The sequence below is a fragment of the Aulonocara stuartgranti genome (assembly GCF_965226115.1).
Source record: "Aulonocara stuartgranti genome assembly, chromosome: 19".
NCBI lineage: Eukaryota > Metazoa > Chordata > Actinopteri > Cichliformes > Cichlidae > Aulonocara > Aulonocara stuartgranti.
Genome location: NC_138955.1, coordinates 30,707,304 through 30,725,598, shown reverse-complemented (window position 1 = coordinate 30,725,598; position 18,295 = coordinate 30,707,304). Strand labels below are relative to the sequence as shown.

The 18,295-nt window shown below is 41.4% G+C and overlaps 1 protein-coding gene across 4 annotated transcripts in view; it reads left to right on the top strand.

Moving 5' to 3' along the window:
* The first annotated feature begins 677 nt into the window (after positions 1–677).
* Positions 678–18,295, top strand: part of dicer1 (dicer 1, ribonuclease type III) — a 32,784-nt gene continuing 15,166 nt past the window's right edge. Inside the window, exons 1-19 of one of the 4 annotated variants that reach the window (XM_082515712.1) lie at positions 978–1,114; positions 1,207–1,340; positions 3,548–3,652; positions 3,799–4,000; positions 5,266–5,428; positions 5,543–5,673; positions 6,447–6,581; positions 6,686–6,846; positions 11,793–11,961; positions 13,475–13,947; positions 14,503–14,635; positions 15,120–15,362; positions 15,447–15,601; positions 16,095–16,227; positions 16,331–16,406; positions 16,488–16,627; positions 17,489–17,668; positions 17,778–17,991; positions 18,081–18,234. In XM_082515712.1, the coding sequence (XP_082371838.1) occupies positions 3,887–4,000; positions 5,266–5,428; positions 5,543–5,673; positions 6,447–6,581; positions 6,686–6,846; positions 11,793–11,961; positions 13,475–13,947; positions 14,503–14,635; positions 15,120–15,362; positions 15,447–15,601; positions 16,095–16,227; positions 16,331–16,406; positions 16,488–16,627; positions 17,489–17,668; positions 17,778–17,991; positions 18,081–18,234 (2,774 nt within the window). In that variant the 5' untranslated portion in view covers positions 978–1,114; positions 1,207–1,340; positions 3,548–3,652; positions 3,799–3,886. Of the gene's footprint in view, positions 877–976; positions 1,115–1,206; positions 1,341–3,547; positions 3,653–3,798; positions 4,001–5,265; positions 5,429–5,542; positions 5,674–6,446; positions 6,582–6,685; positions 6,847–9,278; positions 9,359–11,792; positions 11,962–13,474; positions 13,948–14,502; positions 14,636–15,119; positions 15,363–15,446; positions 15,602–16,094; positions 16,228–16,330; positions 16,407–16,487; positions 16,628–17,488; positions 17,669–17,777; positions 17,992–18,080; positions 18,235–18,295 lie in introns of those variants that run through there. The other 3 variants (XM_082515713.1, XM_082515714.1, XM_082515715.1) reach the window with 3 other exon arrangements.

The following is an 18,295-nucleotide window of genomic DNA, read 5'->3' as shown; positions in this document are numbered from 1 at the left end:
CTTTGATTTTTTTTTCCTCGGCTCTAGATCAGAGGTCGGCAACCTGCGGCTCTTTAGTCCTTATAGTGCGGCTCCTCGTTGTTTGGTAAAATAAATTAGAAGTATTTAGCTGAAGTGTATTTTGTTTATGTTACAAGTCCCATTGTAAACGTATCACGGCAGACCCGACGATGTTTACATGAACACGCTTTACAGCATCTCTTTATTGACCACTAACGTTGCAACCGACAACACAGCACGTTCGCTTTGTTTGGCCTACTAACATGGCGACTCGACCAAAAAACCTGGTCACGCCCCCTCTCGTGACATCACGCTCCAAAACCCTATATGTCCCTTCCCATTGCTTTTCTTAATTTTGATATTACTATCACTGTTTTCACAAAAAACCCAGAACAAACAAACAAACAGCAAATCCTCAATGATAGATTTTTTTAATGTTACTTTTATTTAACATCCATTGGTATGGCTCAGAAGCAGAGAAGTTATGGTACTTTTCACCCACTGAAAACATTTGTTAAGATGTGAAAGCAACAGTTTGATGCTATATCAGGTAAGAATCGAGAACACAGCATTTGGTGACGTTTGCTGTCAGGGTTTTGTTAAAAGAAACCAGTAGCCAGGCTTCTGCTTGTCTGAATGCTGTCATTGCATCCTGTTTTCACTTACATTTCACACAGACCTATTTCAGAATCAGAATCAGAATCAGAATACTTTATTCATCCCGAGGGAAATTAGGGGTTACAGCAGGCAGCACGCTAATGGCGCATGCGCACTCACAAAGGAACCTTCTGACCAACTTTACACAAACATCACATTGGGCAGACATGTCAGAAGGTAGGCTGATAGGAAAAAAACAACGAAAATACACTACATGAGGTAAGAGGAGGAGAAAAAAAACTCCACTCAGACTGAGCTCCTAGAGGGAGAACAATTTATTTATAGTCTAAATAGTAGTAACGATTAATCCAACAGCAGAATGAAATATTAATAACCTGTAAACTGGGCAGCGTCAGGTTCAGTGTCACAGGTGTTCAGTGTTGCTTTGGTCTAGTTAAATCCGTTAGTGGTTTCCTGTCTGAGATGGTCGGAGGGGGACCTCCACACTTCGTGCTCGGTACGGGGACTGCTATTCTGGTTCGTGTTAGTAGACTGGTGCGCCACTCTTTGACTAGCGGTTGCGTAGCTTACGTGAATGTTTTGTCGTAGCAGAGGCCCAGGTAAAAGGAAGTGGTCCCCCGTGGACGAGTAGCTACCAAATCGGGACGAGAGTAAATGGCACTTAAAATATTCAACGAATGAGTTTAAGCTAATCGAGGTGATAATCAGAAAAGCATCCAGTGGTGAGTTTATAGTCGAGTTGCTTGTTTCTTCTTTGTAAAATACTGCTGTGGTGTTTGGCCTCGCTAGCTGTTAGCTAGCTGGCTGACATGATGATGGTGCATGGTGGCCGCAGTAACCGTACAGATGTTGCACTACATTTAACGCTGTAAATTTCAAGTGAAGCCATGGGTCAGATTCGCCTGTAGCTCAGGGACAATGCGAGGAAAAACACACAGCCAGGCCATTTACCGCCGCAATACACAGGCCCAGTCTTTCATTTATCGTGTGCTAGGCATGCTACGTTCACTTACTGTTTTGGCCGCTGTGAAAAGGTTTTCATTGCAATTGTACAAGTCTCTGCTCAGTCGGCAACGCTTTGTACAATGCTAACGGGTTCTTAGAGACGTTTGGTTCTTTACATCATAGTGTAAGGCAGCATTACGTAAATAAGTTATTTTTTGTAATATGGCACACTTAGCAGTAGCTATCGTTGTACTTTTATAGCAGTTCTCAGGCCAGGGACTTTAAAGTTCTCGTTTTCTTCTAGTACATGTTTTTAAATCACCAGTATTCAAATGTTTACTCAAACTAATTTAATGTCGAGTTCGTGTGCATCAGCTCGACTGGTTGTCTGAAGGTGTTCGGTGGAAATGTGACATTTAGCTGCTAACTAGCCATCCAACACACATTGTGCTCTTTGCCACTTGCTGACAAGTGGAGAAATGCCAGAGTTCGGCCTTGGATTTAATGTAACAATTTAACGTAATATAGAACCTGGGAAGTGGACTTCAATTTGATCAACTAATGATGAAACTGGGACAGCATGGCGGTTAGCACTGTGGCTCACAACAAGAGTCCTGGTTCAAATTCACCATCTGGCCTTACTGTGCAGAGTCTGCGTTGGCTTTCCTCCCACCATCCAAAGACTTGCAGTTAGTGGGGTTGGGTTAACTGGTGATTCTAAATTGCCCATAGCTGTGATTGGTGACATGTTCAGCCACCTCTTGCCCTAAGGCAGCTGGGATAGGCTTCAGTCCACCGCAACCCTGAAGTGGATAATCAGAAGAAAAAGATGTTTTGTGATTTACCACCACCTTTTCAACGGCAAATTATATTTTTTACTATATTCTGTTTTTTGGCTGCAAAATGAGATTGTCAAGCACGCCTAAACTGCTGCTAAAACTTCCCACAAGATAAAGTCAGTCTGCTAAATCATTTGTGACACTGGCGTTGGTCATTGACAAAGACTCATTCAGACTGATGACAACATGTTGGCAGTCTGTCCCCTTTGATAACTTAGCAATTATTTGCTTCAACAATCTCTCTCTGCGAGTGACTGCTGTCAGTCTACTTTAGAAAAAATGCCTCTTATCAGGCAACCTGTGCAATCGCCTTGCGATCAGGAGTGGTTGTGAGTGTGCCACACTCAAACTCTGGGCAACCATTTAGTCATCACAAGTTGCAGTCGGTTTCAGAACGTTAAAAAAAAGTCAATACGGTTTCCAGGTACCCAGTGATATATTGTTTACATTTTTATTATTAATTTTTCATTTTTGTGTAGATGTAAGCAGGTTAACACATTAGCTTCCTCAATTTTGTGATCCAAACAGTTAGCACCATGCACCTGTGTGTTTACATCTGTGTGGCCATTTTTGAGGTGGACTTTGTCCCATGATAAGCCACACAGAGGTCCACACTTGGTTTATAAATGCTACAGAATTTGAGTCTTTCTTTCTTTCTTTCTTTCTTTCTTTCTTTCTTTCTTAACCTTTTTTTCTTTCTTTCTTTCTTTCTTAACCTTTTTTTTTTCTTCTACCTGCATGTTGACATCTTGTATATGAAATGTTAAGGCTTCCAGTATTTGCGTTACCAGTGTGGTCTGCTTTAATTTCAAACACTTACTAGATTTGTGTATGTGAAAGACCTCACTTCAGGCCTGTTGTGTCAGGTTGTAATCTTTTAAATTGCAAGCAAATGTGAACTGCTTCATTTACAGCAAGAAATGCTTGCTGCACCAAGCTGACTGCTGGGAATGGTTATAGCTGCCAGGGCTGAACAGCCTTCAGGCAAGCGTCAGGTGGTCTGGTGACGATTTCAGGTTTAAGATGTGTTGAAAAGTAGTTGATTGATGGATCAGAATAAATGATTCTCATTTATAGATTACTTGAATCTTATTGACTGAGCTATGTTTGAAATACATGATCATAACAATGTTCTGATTTCTCAGGTCTGTTTTGAGCCAAATGTGGGGAAGCATTAGGAGCTGAAGATATATTTTATCATGAAGCCCAGATTAACATTTGTCTGCCTAGCCCATGTGTCTCTGTTATCAGTAAGTATTTATTTATTTTTGCATTTTCCAACATATACTTAGCCATTCTTAAGTCTTAAATTTAACTTGTTTATACCTTAAAACACCCTAATGTTATGTCTGTCATTTGCAGCACCCTAACAAAATCTTTTCATGTCCACTGCCAGTGAACTGTTGAAAAGAAGAGGATGACGAAATGAGATAAAGTGGACGACTGGAGGAGCCTTAGCCCCCTCACCTCCACCAGTTTGAAGCATGGCTGGCCTACAGCTTGTTACTCCTGCCACCTCACCCATGGGGCCTTTCTTTGGTCTTCCATGGCAGCAGGAGGCTATTCATGATAACATTTATACACCTAGAAAATATCAGGCAAGAAGGCTACAATTCATGAGCATTTGAGTGATCATTTATTACTGCTGATTTCCTGTGTGTCTTATTATTATGTTTGTTTTAACTGATTAGACGAAATAATAAAAAAAAAAAAGAAGGGCTCCTATGGCTCTAGTGCAGTCAACTCTATCTTTAGTCTTTACTCTGTGGTCTTCTGAGCAATGTCCAGAGCACAGGATGAGCATGGAAGGCAAACGACCACATTTGCTGTCAGGAGCAAAGCTCAGCTCTTCTGAAGATATGGAGGCAGACATCACTGATGTTGTACAAAGCACAATCCTATGAAAGTGTGCTCCAAGTATCATACATCTTTCTACCAGTAGCAAAAAAACTGAACAAGTAGCATAAGCGGCAAAGCAGGCATTCAGTGACCTTAGCAGAGGTACAGCCACAGGACTAGGACAAGTTACCGAACGGCCACTTAATTGCACAAACCTGTCAATGGAAAGCAATGAAACTAACACCTTTGTTTTGTAATTAACAAGGGAAAGTGAGGACTCAGAATTGTCATTTGAATGTGCCATATTTTGCCATATAGACTTTTTTTTTTATCTGTAAGTCTTTGCAGTTTGATGGCTTATTTAAAAAAAACAACCCTAAAACAATAAAAAAACAAAAAAGTAACACACTTATATAGGGACATTAATGATAAAGAAAGCGTACAATATCGTAGTTTGCTTGTGTAGTCATTCCTCAGGATTTTGAGATGTGTATATTGACCTGTAATTGTCATAAGTAATCCAGTACTCTAATTTTAAAAGACATCTACTACTTTTGTAGTAGACGTCTTTCACCCTGTTTTTATACCAAGGTGTTTTTTTTGTTTTTGTTTTCTTTTGGGGGGCGGTGGGGGGTGTCCACATATGTATACCAGTCCCACGTACTGGTTATCAGTCTAACTCATAATGCTGGAGTCCTTTTCCTGAGTAATACTTGCTGATTGCTTATGGCTCAAAAAGCAGAGGAAAAAAAGGTTCAGGACTATGACATGTGAACGTTCAATTATTCCATCACACACCTTAGTATATTTTAGTGGTAGAAGTATTAACAGAATTTAAGTTATAAATAGTGCTAGATCACACTAATCAGAGTGTTCTGGATGTTGGTTTTGAATCATTTTTGATGAACTGCCCAGCCTTAGTGATCAGTGATCCCCAGTAGTTTTAAAAAGCACTGTGCTTTGTCACTGTGTCCCTAGTTCTGCTATGGGCTTGCTGTCTCTAAATGTGAAACTGCCTCCACAGGTTGAACTTCTTGAAGCAGCTCTTGAACGCAATACCATCGTCTGCTTGAATACTGGCTCAGGGAAGACCTTCATTGCAGTACTTCTAACAAAAGAGCTCTCCCACCAAATACGTGGACCTTACCAAGAAAATGCAAAGAGGACTGTTTTTCTAGTGAACACAGGTACCTGTGCCAGAAATGTCTGTGAACTTGTTGTTTATTCGGATTCAGCTGGTGTGACATTGTGCTTGATTTTTGTCTGTGTGTCATTCTGTATCTCTGCTCTGTGCTCCACAGCTGCTTCTGTAGTTCAGCAAGCAGCTGCAGTCAGGACTCACTCTGACCTCAGTGTGGGAGAGTATACAGATCTGGAGGAGACCTTAGCATGGACTGACCAACGGTGGAGTCGACAGATAATAGAAAATCAGGTGTGCTTAAGCTGATGCTAGTTGCATGCTGGGATGCTCTTACAAGTTTGTCTTCCTTTACACACAGACTTGGAGAGTAAAACAAACTGTATGAAGGGCAATACTGGTTGGATACAATAATATGTCAGATTGTTCATCTTTTTTTCACCCTTTTAACATATTTATACAAACTAATTGTTTTAGCTTCTTTCAGTGTACTCACTTTGAATGTACACAATATGAAACTGGGTCCCATTTAAACACAGATGGAAGTTAAACTTTGGTCATTGTTGTTCCTGAATGTCATCACATTCACATAATAAGCCAACAGCATCCAGTTAAGCAAATATTGTCTGATGCCAGTGTTTTTCTCAGAAACACCATTACTTTGTCATAATAAAAATAATATCTGTACTTGCATTTCTTTTTTCATACCTTTAAACACTGACTTATTGGGCATGGTAAGCCCAGCACTCTGTTTCCCTTCATGCTTCAGGGGGACTCTAAATCCTCCAGTGTACTTTGTCTGTGATTTCACTGGGGTCTGCTTGGGACAGGGTGATAATTGTGTCATTAGATCGTGAGTGCGAGGGTGATTGCAGATGTTTTTGTTTTGTTTGGTGACTGTTCAGATTTGGCTGTGGACAATTTACATTACATACATGGCACCAAATACACATCCAAGGAAGGAGAGCAGGAGAGAGAGAAAAATAGAGATGTATATCTGATAGTTAGATATCCTGTACTCACTGTTGGTAATAATCTATTCCATTGTCCTTGTCACTTTCTGTAAGGTGCTGGTCATGACTTGCCACATATTCCTTCATGTTCTGAGGAATAAAATCTTACCATTGTCGAAAATCAACTTGGTGGTGTTTGATGACTGCCACCTGGCCATCACAGACCACCCTTACTGTCAGATAATGAAGGTGAGATTGTAGTCTTTAAGGAAATGGGATTACGTTTATTGTAATAGTGGCAGAGAATCATGCAAAATCATTGTGGGTGACCTGGTTGTCCTCTGTGTGTGCAGCTGTTTGAGGGCTGCTCCTGCACTCCTCGTATCCTTGGTCTCACGGCTTCCATTCTGAATGGAAAGTGTGACCCATCAGAACTGGAGCAGAAGATTCAGAATCTGGAAAGAATCCTTAAGAGCAATGCTGAGACTGCTACTGATCTTGTGGTCCTGGACAGGTAAGCCTTATAACTGCGTGCATTTGACACTTTCCTCGGCTTAAGGCGCTCACATAGCAGGCGCTGGGGTGAGCATGAGGTTCAGCAAAAATTTGCTTCGACTAGCCACTTGCAGGTTTATACTGCTGTGTAGGACTGGGTTTTGTCACTGATTTCTAGAATCGATTCGATACCGATTCAATTCGATTTGAATCTGGGAAATTTTGAGTCAGAAATATTATAATTCAGATCAGTACATTTACATATTTTTGTATCTATTAAAAGGAAGCTGACACACGCAAGACTTTATCAAAGGTGTGAGCATCACAGCAGATGTCTTTGTGTCAAAGTAGCTGAAGATAAAACACAGAAAAACATGAAGGTGATTTTCCTGGCCTGGATTTTATAAAAATATTCTGCAGTACATCAAAAACGAAAGAAAACCATTAATCAACATATGAACGTTACCTCTGACATTACAGCGGTTTTATTAGAGACACAGCTAAGCGTATTGCATGTTGCATAATTTTAAAAAGTTTAAATTTGTTCAGTATTGAACGGCAGAAATTAGGTTTTCTTTTCGGAAGTAAGTAAAAGGGGAAAAAAAGCAGCGGCCGACAGCCTGTAAACAACAGTAGACTTGTGCGTAACAAGCAAGCGAATAATGCAGAAAACAGATTTTTAGACGGGAAACTGTTCTTGAAGTACAGAGAGAGGGCTGTGCATGAAGTGTGATTTTATCGTGGTGGAAGCAAAACAGCAAAAGTAAGAAGGAATTCATGACGATGTTTATGTGAAGCATAGTTTGGATCTTCTTTTGCTGCTGGTTCAGTCAATATTGTTTGGAGAGAGATAAAACTTACAGCTTTAGAATCAGCGTAAAAGGGCGTGAAAACAAAGCGCGGACCCGCCGAAACATCAGAATCAGCGAGCTGTCGGCTTTCAGCCCCGACCGTGTCCGTGCCGTCGGGTGAGAAAGGCGACATCTCACTGATTCTGATCCGCGGCTCCGCGCTTTGTGTTTACGTCTTTGTGCAGAAGTCGTGTTCCTGCTCTCATTTACTGTTTTAGCTGTTTGGTGGTTGTTGAAAATTTGTGAGGTTTCACCTGAGATTCTGCCGTTTCGGGCAAAATAAATTTATATTAAAAAATCGATTCAGGATTTTAATGAATCGATTTTCACATTATCCAAGACAGAATCTATTTTAATCGATGAATCGATTATAAAAACCCACCCCTACTGCTGCTACTGTGTGTCTGTTTTTTGTTGTTTGTTTGTTTGTGTTTTGTTTTTAAAACAAAAAATAGGGTTAGGGTTCTAATTAGGGATGGGAATCGGGTTCTCTACAAGAACTGGTTCCCAGTTGTCCAGTTGCTTGGAATTGTTAGTGCCTATCGGTTCTTGAGCTCTCACTGCAATCAGCTGATTTCAGTTCACATGTGAGAGGAGGAAAATAGTGGAGTGGTCTATAACCTGAATATAGATGTTACTTTTATTTTTATTTTTATTTTGGTGAAGCCAGCTGCTGCTGAACTTCAACAGGTAACAAACTAATGAGCAGTCAGGCTGCAGCCTCCGTTTCTACCAGTTCGTGTTTCCACAGTAGAATCACTGTGACCATCACTTTGAAGTGTCTTTGTGCTGGTTTTCATCTTTGTTTTGTGTCTAAACTGAAATACTAAGAGAAAAATCACATATGTACTCATTAGGGTGTAATTAAGTAATGTACTGCATTACTTTTAAGTGTTCTGTGTAATACCTTTTTTACTTTTTCAATAATGACTCCAACACTGATCACAACAAAGATGGAAAATTTGACCACACAGCATGTAATTAATTTGCATGAATATATTGTCATTGATATGCTGCGTAGAGATGATGCTGACTCTGTGAAGCCAATGGGAATCGATAAGGAATCTAATCGATAAGCGATATCGACAATGGATTTGGAATCGCTAATTTCTTATCAATTCCCATCCCTATTTATAATAGTGTGAGAAAGTGTTTGCGCCCTTCCCGATATTTAAATAGTAGACACAAAGATAACACAAGTAAACACAAAATGCAGTTTCTAAATGAAGATGTTTATTAAGGGGGGAAAAATTCAAACCCCCACTCCTTCATTATAATGTAAATTAACTGTGGTGTATCACATCTTTGGAAAGCAGAGTTCAATTTCTCTAGCCACAGTCAGGCCTAATTACTGCCACACCTGTTCTCAATCAACAAATCACTTAAATTAGACCTGCCTGACAAAGTGGAGTAGACTAAAAGATCCTCAAAAGCCAGACATCATGCCGTGATCCAATATTTCATCAGAACAAATGAGAAACAAAGTAATTGAGATCTCTGTCTGGAAAAGGTTGTAAAAGCCATTTCTAAAGCTGTGGGACCCCATCACAAGTAATGAAAACATGGAACAGTGGTGAACCGACTAAAATTACAAGAATGCAGCAAAGACTCATCCAAGAGGTCACAAAAGACCCCACAGCAACAACCAAAGGACTGCAGGCCTCATTTGGCTCAGTTAAGGTCAGTGTTCATGACTCCAGACACCCTGGAGTCACCACCTGAGTCAATATCTGAACCCCTGTAGCTTTGTGGGGTGGCTGTAGCTCAGGTGGTAGAGCAGGTCACCTACTATCCGGGTGGTAGGTGGTTCGATTTCAGTCTGCATGCCAAATATCCTTGGGCAAGATACTAACCCCATGTTTGCCCTCCGATGGATGCATCGGAATGCGTGTGAATGTTGTTGTTAATAATAATAATAGTAATAATAGTAATAACTTTATTTATAAAGCGCTTTCAAATAAAGTGCTGTACAACTAAAGGGATAAATGAAATAAAAGTGATACATAGCAATACAGGTAAGAGACACAATACAAGTTAAAAACAATAAAAATTTAAAAACTAAAAGCCATATAATTAAGACATGTAGGATAAGGTGAACAAATGTGTCTTCAACTTAGTTTTAAAAACCTCCACAGAGCATGCCTGCTGAATATCTTGAGGGAGGTTGTTCCACAGAAACGGGGCACGAAAAGAAAAAGCTCTCCAATTGTCTTTTTTCTGGCTCTAGGAACTTTTAGAAGGCCAGAGTCCTGAGATCGTAGAGCACGAGATGGAACATAAAGGTCTAAAAGGTCGGAGAGGTATGAAGGTGCCAATCCGTTTAAAGCCTTGTAGGTGAGCAGCAGGACCTTAAAATCTGCTCGAACCTGACAAGGTAGCCAATGCAGAGATCTCAGAACCGGGGTAATGTACTCAAATTTCCAGTTCTTGTTAAAATGCGAGCAGCTGCATTTTGCACCATCTGTAGACCTCTAAAACTTTTCTTTGGTAGGCCAGAAAGAAGAGCATTGCAATAATCAATGCGGGAAGACACAAATGCATGGACAAGAACCTCCGCAGTGTCGCTTGACAAAACTTGTCTGATTCTGGCTATGTTCCTCAAATGATAAAAGGCGGTCTTTGTTATCTCTTTTACATGAGATTCGAAGGAGAGCACCATGTCGAACCACACGCCCAAGTTTTTACCTTGTTCCTGCAATTTATGACACTGTCATCAATTTTCAAGATGAAATTTTGGGACAAGTGCTGAAATTTGTGTGGCCCAATGACCATCAACTCTGTCTTATCAGTATTTAGGAGCAAGAAATTATCCAATAACCAGCCCTTAATTGCAGATAAACAGCATTCTAGTTTAGAGACTTCAGCACAATTTCCAATGGTTAAAGGAACATAAAGCTGCAGGTCATCAGCGTAACAATGAAAGGTTACATTAAAAGAATGTAAAAGAACACCAAGAGGCAGCAGGTACATAGAAAACAGCAATGGTCCAAGTACGGACCCCTGAGGGACCCCATGCCTCACTGCACAGGTCTCAGAGAGATCATTTTTGAAACTAACAGTCTGAGACCTCCCAAGCAGGTAAGATCTCAGCCATGATAAAACATTTCCTGTAATTCCAATAAAATGTTCAAGCCTATCCAATAAAATGCAGTGATCCACAGTGTCAAACGCAGCACTTGGATCCAGCAGTAATAAAACTGAAGTGCGATCATTGTCTGCATTTACCAGCAGATCATTTACCACTTTGACTAAAGCTGTTTCTGTGGAGTGATTTGGTCTAAAAGCAGACTGAAATGGTTCATACAGATTGCTTGTTGACAAATGCTCAGTGAGCTGCTTAAAAACCACTTAGACAGAAAGCAGTTAGGAACAGCACAGAAAAAACTGCTGGTGTGAATGTACACGTGTGCTCAGAGTAGAAAAGCGCTAAATAGGAACGGGTGTTTTGCTGCCTCACGACCTGGAAGACTTGGTAAGTGGAACCTGCTGTCTACCAAAACACCTTGAAGGAGAATGTCCAATCATCTGTTTGTGACCTCAAGCACTTGGGTTCTGCAGCAGGACAATGATCCAAAGCACTCCAGCAAGTCCACCTCCGAATGGCTTAAGAAGAACAAAATGTAGACTTTGGAGTGGCCAGGTCAAAGTCTTGACATGAATCCGTTTGGGACGCATTGCCTTAAAAAAGTGGTTCATGCTCAAAAACCCTCCAATATGGCTAAATTACAACAATTCTGCAAACATGAGTGGGTCAAAATTCCTCCAATGGCAAATGCTTGATTGCATTTGTTGCTCCTAACGGTGGCCCAACCAGTTATTAGGTTTAGGGGGCATTCAGTTTTTCACACAGGGCCATGTAAGTTTGGATTTTTTTTCTCCTTTAATGGTAAACAGCTTAATTTAGAAACTAAATTTTGTGTTTACTTGTGTTTGTTTTAATATTTAAAATTGTTTGATGATGTGAAACATTTAAATGTGACAAACGTACCAAAATATAGGAAATCAGGAAGAGGGCAAACACTTTTTCACACCATTGTATGTGACACATGTGAAACTAGACTGAAAACCAGTAATGGTGGCAGTGAAATGCTCACAATACAGGGTCTTGTTTTAGATACGCCTCTCAGCCAAGAGAAGTGGTGTTGGACTGCGGTTCCTACGTGGACAAGAGTGGCCTCTCCTCCCGTTTGCAGGCTGAACTCAATGAAGCTCTTCACTTCCTGAATGACTGCAACATATCTGTGGTCAAGGAGGACCGTGATCCCACATTCATCTCCAAACAGGTCAGAGTTCCAAAGGTTTTCTGCCTTTTAAAATTTAGTGTTTCTTCATCTCAGTTTTATTTATCCTACGGTTATTTACTTCATCATACTCTGGAGGTGGTTTCTGTGCCTCTCACTAACCGCAGAAAAGACCAGCATCGTTTTTGCAGGTTTTGTATATTTGTACACGAAGGTTGGGCGATATGTCAAAATTTTCCAACCAACAACCATCAGTCCAATAACCGGCGATAGTCACGCAGGTCAGTTTTTGATGGGTGACCAATGTAATCGTACACAGACTGATTTGCGCATTCAGAATTTGTTTTGTTTGGAGGGAATATTTTACCTTCTTTTCTTCTTTCTTTCAGGATTAATATAGTTTTTGGAATATTCATTTATTTATTTAATTGAGATGCGCCAACTTGCACAGAAGACTGTACATTACGTTGGCGTTTTTTTTATTTTTTTTATTTTTAACTTTTTTAAAATTTATTTTTAACTTACTTTTGGTTTAATTTTGTATTTGTTGTTTGGTCGAGTGTGTAAGTCAGACAAACACTGGAACGGCCTGTAAACACGGTTATAGTGGAAAAAAGAAGGCAGTTTCTCTTTGTTTCCCTCCTCACCATTGTGGGTTTTTTCTTAATTTAAATAAAATGTTTTAAATTTTTTTCTGAACGTAGGCTACTGCCTTTCTTTTTTACTGTTATGAGTTTGAGTAAATGAATTGCTGCATTTGTTTGCAGCTAGAAGAGGATGCTGTTAAAATAGTGTCATTATTTTTTTCGTTGACTGCTTCTCTTAGCTTCAACCAACATTATTAGAAAACTTACTCATGGGCAAATAAATAAATAAATAAATTGCTCTTGTAAAAACGATGGGTGAAAGCCTCAGCCTGTCGGTGATAGTCGATATATACGTCCATGCCCAACCTTACTGTACACCCATGTGTTGGACTCATCAGGCTGTTGCTTTATGCATTTTCTGATCCCTGAGCGTTAACCATCGATGTAATGCCTGAATTATGCTTCAGCACTAAATCTAAGACATAAGTGGACGTGCGCCTCCCGAGAAATGTAACTACTCATCGGGCCGATGCAGTCAGCAGCTATTATGATTTCAGCACCATTAGTGGATTCTTCGCCGCACTTTTTACCTCTCAGCCATAAAATGTTGTGGTATTGTCGTCACCATGCCAAAATTGATACCATACTAGAAGGCTGAAGGGTACAACTGCCAGTATTTTTGAATTCATCAGTGAGAGAATAATGGTCATCATCCCTGGATAAGGAATAATAATTTTATTATCAATATAAGGGAGGTTGCTGAAACAGTCATAATGTGGTATACTGGGTATACCTGAGAAGATTTTGTAATTTGCCATGCTTATTTGGGAGATTTTTACTGGTGGCTATCCAGCCATGATGATGGAAAAATGTCCCCAGAAAAGATTCTAAAATTACAAGTAGAAAGGTGAGCTGTAGAACAGCCTACTCTGTGAACTTGTTGTTTATACTGTGCCCTTCCCGTCCAGGTCCTCAATGACTGCCGGGCCGTACTGCAGGTGCTGGGGCCCTGGTGTGCAGATAAGGCAGCAGGCATCATGGTGCGCGAGCTACAGAAGTACATCAAACACGAGCAGGAGGAACTCAGCCGCAAATTTCTACTCTTCACGGACACTATTCTGCGCAAAGTGCACGCTCTCTGTGAGGAGCATTTCTCCCCCGCCTGCCTGGACCTCAAGTTTGTCACGCCAAAGGTCCTACGGCTGCTTGAGATCCTGCACGAATACAAGCCGTTTGAGCGGCAGCAGTTTGAAAGTGTGGAGTGGTACAACAACCGCAACCAGGACAACTATGTGTCCTGGAGCGACTCTGAGGATGAAGATGAGGATGAAGAGGTGGAAGCCAAAGAGAGGCCTGAAGCTAACTTTCCCTCTCCATTCACAAATATCCTGTGTGGAATCATCTTTGTGGAGAGGCGTTATACAGCTGTTGTCCTCAATCGGTAAGGACTTCAAGGAATAATTGCTTCAGCTTAGAGACTGGTGTTATTTCGTGTGTGTCAGTCAGTCAGTGCTGCAGACATCAGAAGGAAACTGGAGTAATACCAGCAGGAGAGAGCACTGACTCGTGGTTAATCTGCCTGTCATAGTCTGTAATTAGTGGACATAAATGGATGATATCATATAAAATTCGTCTGCGTTTTTACAATTTTTCGAGGTGTTTAAAAAAAAAAAGAAGTATTTTTAAAGCAGTAACAGTGAGGCAAAATAAGATACACTGGCTAGCTTAATGATCGTAGCTTTGGGATTTTAAAAAAATCCCCGGTGTTTAGAGCCATTGAGTTTACATCTTAAGGTACCAAAATACCCTTTCTGTTCTTACTTTGGTGGCTGAGTGATAGAGGCATGTGGTGAGAATGAACGCGCCCTCTAAATCGTCAGTGCAGCAGGTAGTTGGTGATAAATCATAAAAGTTTGGAAAGATGGCGTCTGTTGTTTGACTGGCTGCATGTTTTTGTCCTTGGTGAGTTATCACTGACACTCTTTCTGTTCTCCAGTCTTATCAAGGAGGCAGGGAAGCAGGACCCAGAGCTTGCTTATATAAGTAGCAACTTCATCACTGGCCACAGCATTGGCAAGAACCAGGCACGCAACAAACAAATGGAGGTGGAGTTCAGGAAGCAAGAGGAGGTAAGTGAGAGATAACTTGGGGATGTCAGCCATCACACTCTCTCCATATTAGCTTCTGAGTGGTGTGGCACTCTGTGAAAAGTCAAGTGTAACTATTTCTAAAGAGTCATTCTGACCCCACTGACCTGTGAGGACCTTGGAACAGGTCTTAAAAATGTGTTTGGAGTTATTTAATGGTTTTCTCTAATCCTGTGAGCTAGCACTTGTGGTTGTGTGCACAGTGAGCACCATGGCAACAACACTTTCTCTTTCTAGACTTTTCTCGGTCAGGTGCTTTTCGCAAATGTTGTGCACCTGGTCACCGGGTTCAGACGCTGCCACTGAATCTGATAAGATAACTACAGGAAGAAATTGTGCTGAATATAAAAGAAAACTTGGATTTTGAAAATGAACGATGGAGAGATGTGTGGATACCGTGCTAAATTCTTGGTTGTTTTGTTGTTATCACTTCCTGAACTCAGGACCCCTTTTCCTTCTCTGACAGGTTCTTCGCAAATTCCGGGCTCATGAAACTAACCTTCTGATTGCCACCAGCATCGTCGAGGAAGGCGTAGATATTCCAAAGTGTAACTTGGTGGTGCGGTTTGACTTGCCTACAGAGTACAGGTCCTACGTCCAGTCCAAAGGCCGAGCTCGGGCACCTGTCTCCAACTACATCATGCTGGCTGACACTGGGAGGACCAAAGCCTTTGAAGAAGATCTCAGTACCTACAAGGCCATAGAAAAAGTAATGTTTTCTCTTTATCTGACAAGACTGAGATGCTTAGTCTGTTGGCTTAGGGGCCAAATGACCTAATTTTCTCTCAAACAGATCTTAAGGAATAAGTGCTCCAAGTCAGTGGAGGTGAGTGAGTTTGAAGTGGAACAGGTGATGGATGATGACAACATTCTACCACCCTATGTCCTGCGGTCTGAGGATGGAGGTCCTCGAGTCACCATCAACACGGCCATCGGTCACATTAACAGGTGTGGTTTCTGATTTTCAGAATGTTTTTCTTTCCAGCTCAAATACTTTGTTATTGATCGAGACTGCCGGTTGCTCCAAACAGCCTCTTTTTGTTTGTCACTTTAAATCCATGTGAACTGCTGCCCACGGTTTCTGCTTGCATGGAGCCAACATATACATGATACTGCTGCTTCTTTTTCTCTCACTCATCATTTTACATGTCAGTATAGCTGAAGACAGTACAGGGTTCCCAATCCAGTGAAAGTGTCAGACACGCAGTCCAATCGCCATCGCATCAGCACTAAGTTTGTAATAAAGAGATGAAGTGTTTGCATGTTGTCTCTGTGCCAGTGTGAGTTTCCTCGAGGTGTGTGTGTTTCATTCATGATTCCTGGGTACAAGTGGCAAAAAACAGTAAAGCACTTTGAGATGTGAGAAAGAACCAGCAGAGCTCTGTATCTATCAAAATATTGCCATAAATATTTGAAAAGGTCTTTCTGCCCTGGTGTTCAGGTATTGTGCTCGGCTGCCCAGCGACCCATTCACACACCTAGCACCAAAATGTAAAACCGTGGAGATGGGGGATGGATGTTTCCAGTCCACTCTCTACTTGCCTATAAACTCCCCTCTGCGAGTTCCTGTCAAGGTAAGGAAGGCTGTTATAGTTTTCAAAATTGCCAGTGTAAACATTTTGACGTGCTCCTTTTATATTTCTAAAGGATGATTGATATTTTGACTTGCACCTACAGGGTCCAGTGATGAATTGTGCAAGAGTGGCAGAGAAGGCAGTTGCACTAGTATGCTGTGAGAAACTCCACAAAATAGGTAAAACCACAATAACAATCTTGCAGACTAATCTTGTTATTTTTGTCTTCATTGCTTCATCTTTTGCCTCTTCCTTCTAAGGTGAACTGGATGATCACCTGATGCCCGTGGGAAAGGAGACGGTAAAATACGAGGAGGAGCTTGATCTTCACGATGAGGAGGAGACCAGTGTCCCAGGCCGGCCTGGTTCTACGAAGAGAAGGCAGTGCTACCCCAAAGCTGTACGTCATGCTCATTACAGGCAGGCATTTGATGCAGGGAGGGCACGGCTGAACCAGTTTACAGACTGTTTTTGAAGTAATTCAGCTGCAAAAATCTGAGGTGATATGGGGGGATGGGGGGGGGTCAACTGGCTGTATCCAAACTCATCACTGACTCTCTGGATTGGCAGAACCTTGCTATATCGCACCAGTAAGTAAATGTGTTGGCATATACAGCACTGTGCTCCCCTCATTTCTTTGTATTCTGCTTCCTCTAAAGTAGGCTTTAGCAGTAGTACTCCAGACTTCTTTAAAGAAAAACTGTGAAACACCTTAGATGCTGGCTGCTTTCGTACTTATCAGTCCAGTTTCAGTGCCTGACATTTTCAGAGCCAAGTTAAGCCATTTAACACTGACTTTTACATTAGCAAAGACTCATTTTTACATTGTATCTTTAAATGCTTTACTAGCAGCCTGTTGCTAAAGCACACTATTTGCTTTAGTTTAGCAAACTGTAAACTTGCCAAAATATGACATGGTGACCTTTAAAAAAGGAAGGAAACTGGACAAGTGGAGGTCAACACAAGTAGCAGGCCTAGAAAAAATAATCAGCAGGTGAACGGTATCTGAACGGTGCACTTCATCCAGTGTGGTTGGAATTATGATTGAAGGAATTACGAATGCAAGAAAAGTACAGTCATATTTTGATCCGCAGTGCACTACCATATGGAAAACATGTTACTGGTTAATGTTGAATGAGTTTTCATCCCAAACGCACTGCCAGTGCAGTAAAGGCAAACCCGGATAGAGAAACATGAGGGCTGACTCAATGAGCATACAGTACTGTGCAAAAATCGTGTGTCCCGTTTCTGCCATCTCCAGATACCGGAGTGTCTGTGTGACTGTTATGCAGTACCGGAGCAGAGCTACTACCTGTATGTGATTGGGATGGTGCTCACCACTCCCCTCCCTGATGAGCTCAATTTCCGTAGAAGAAAGCTCTACCCGCCAGAGGACACCACCAGGTGCTTCGGCATACTGACTGCCAAACCCATACCTCGAGTACGTTGCTTCGGCACATTTGAGTACCTCAGTGCTTCACAATATTCTTCAGCATTTATTCTGTAGACGTGTTATACATGTGAAAACGAGCAGCTTTGCTTTGATCCAGATTCCCCATTTCCCGGTGTACACTCGCTCTGGTGAGGTGACCATCTCCATCGAGTTGCAGAAGTCTGGCTTCACGCTCACCACTGCCCAGCTCGACCTCATCACTCGTCTCCACCAGTACATTTTCTCCCATATTCTCCGCCTGGAGAAACCTGCACTGGAGTTCATGCCCACAATGGCTGACTCTGCTTACTGTGTTCTACCTCTGAATGTTGGTGAGTGCTCAGTTCAGTTTGTAAATTCATTTCCACCTGTGTTAAAATGTTCGTTAACCATCTTTCCTTCTCTCCTTTGGCTTCTTCAGTTGGAGACTCCAACACACTAGATATGGATTTTAAGTTTATGGAAGACATTGAGAAGTCTGAGGCCCGCACTGGCATTCCTACTACTCAGTACACAAAGCAGAACCCCTTCACCTTTAAGCTGGAGGACTACCAGGATGCTGTCATCATTCCAAGGTAGTGGAGCGGCACGTGTCTGTACTGGATTGATTTTGTGTGAACGTGTCAGCTGTATGAA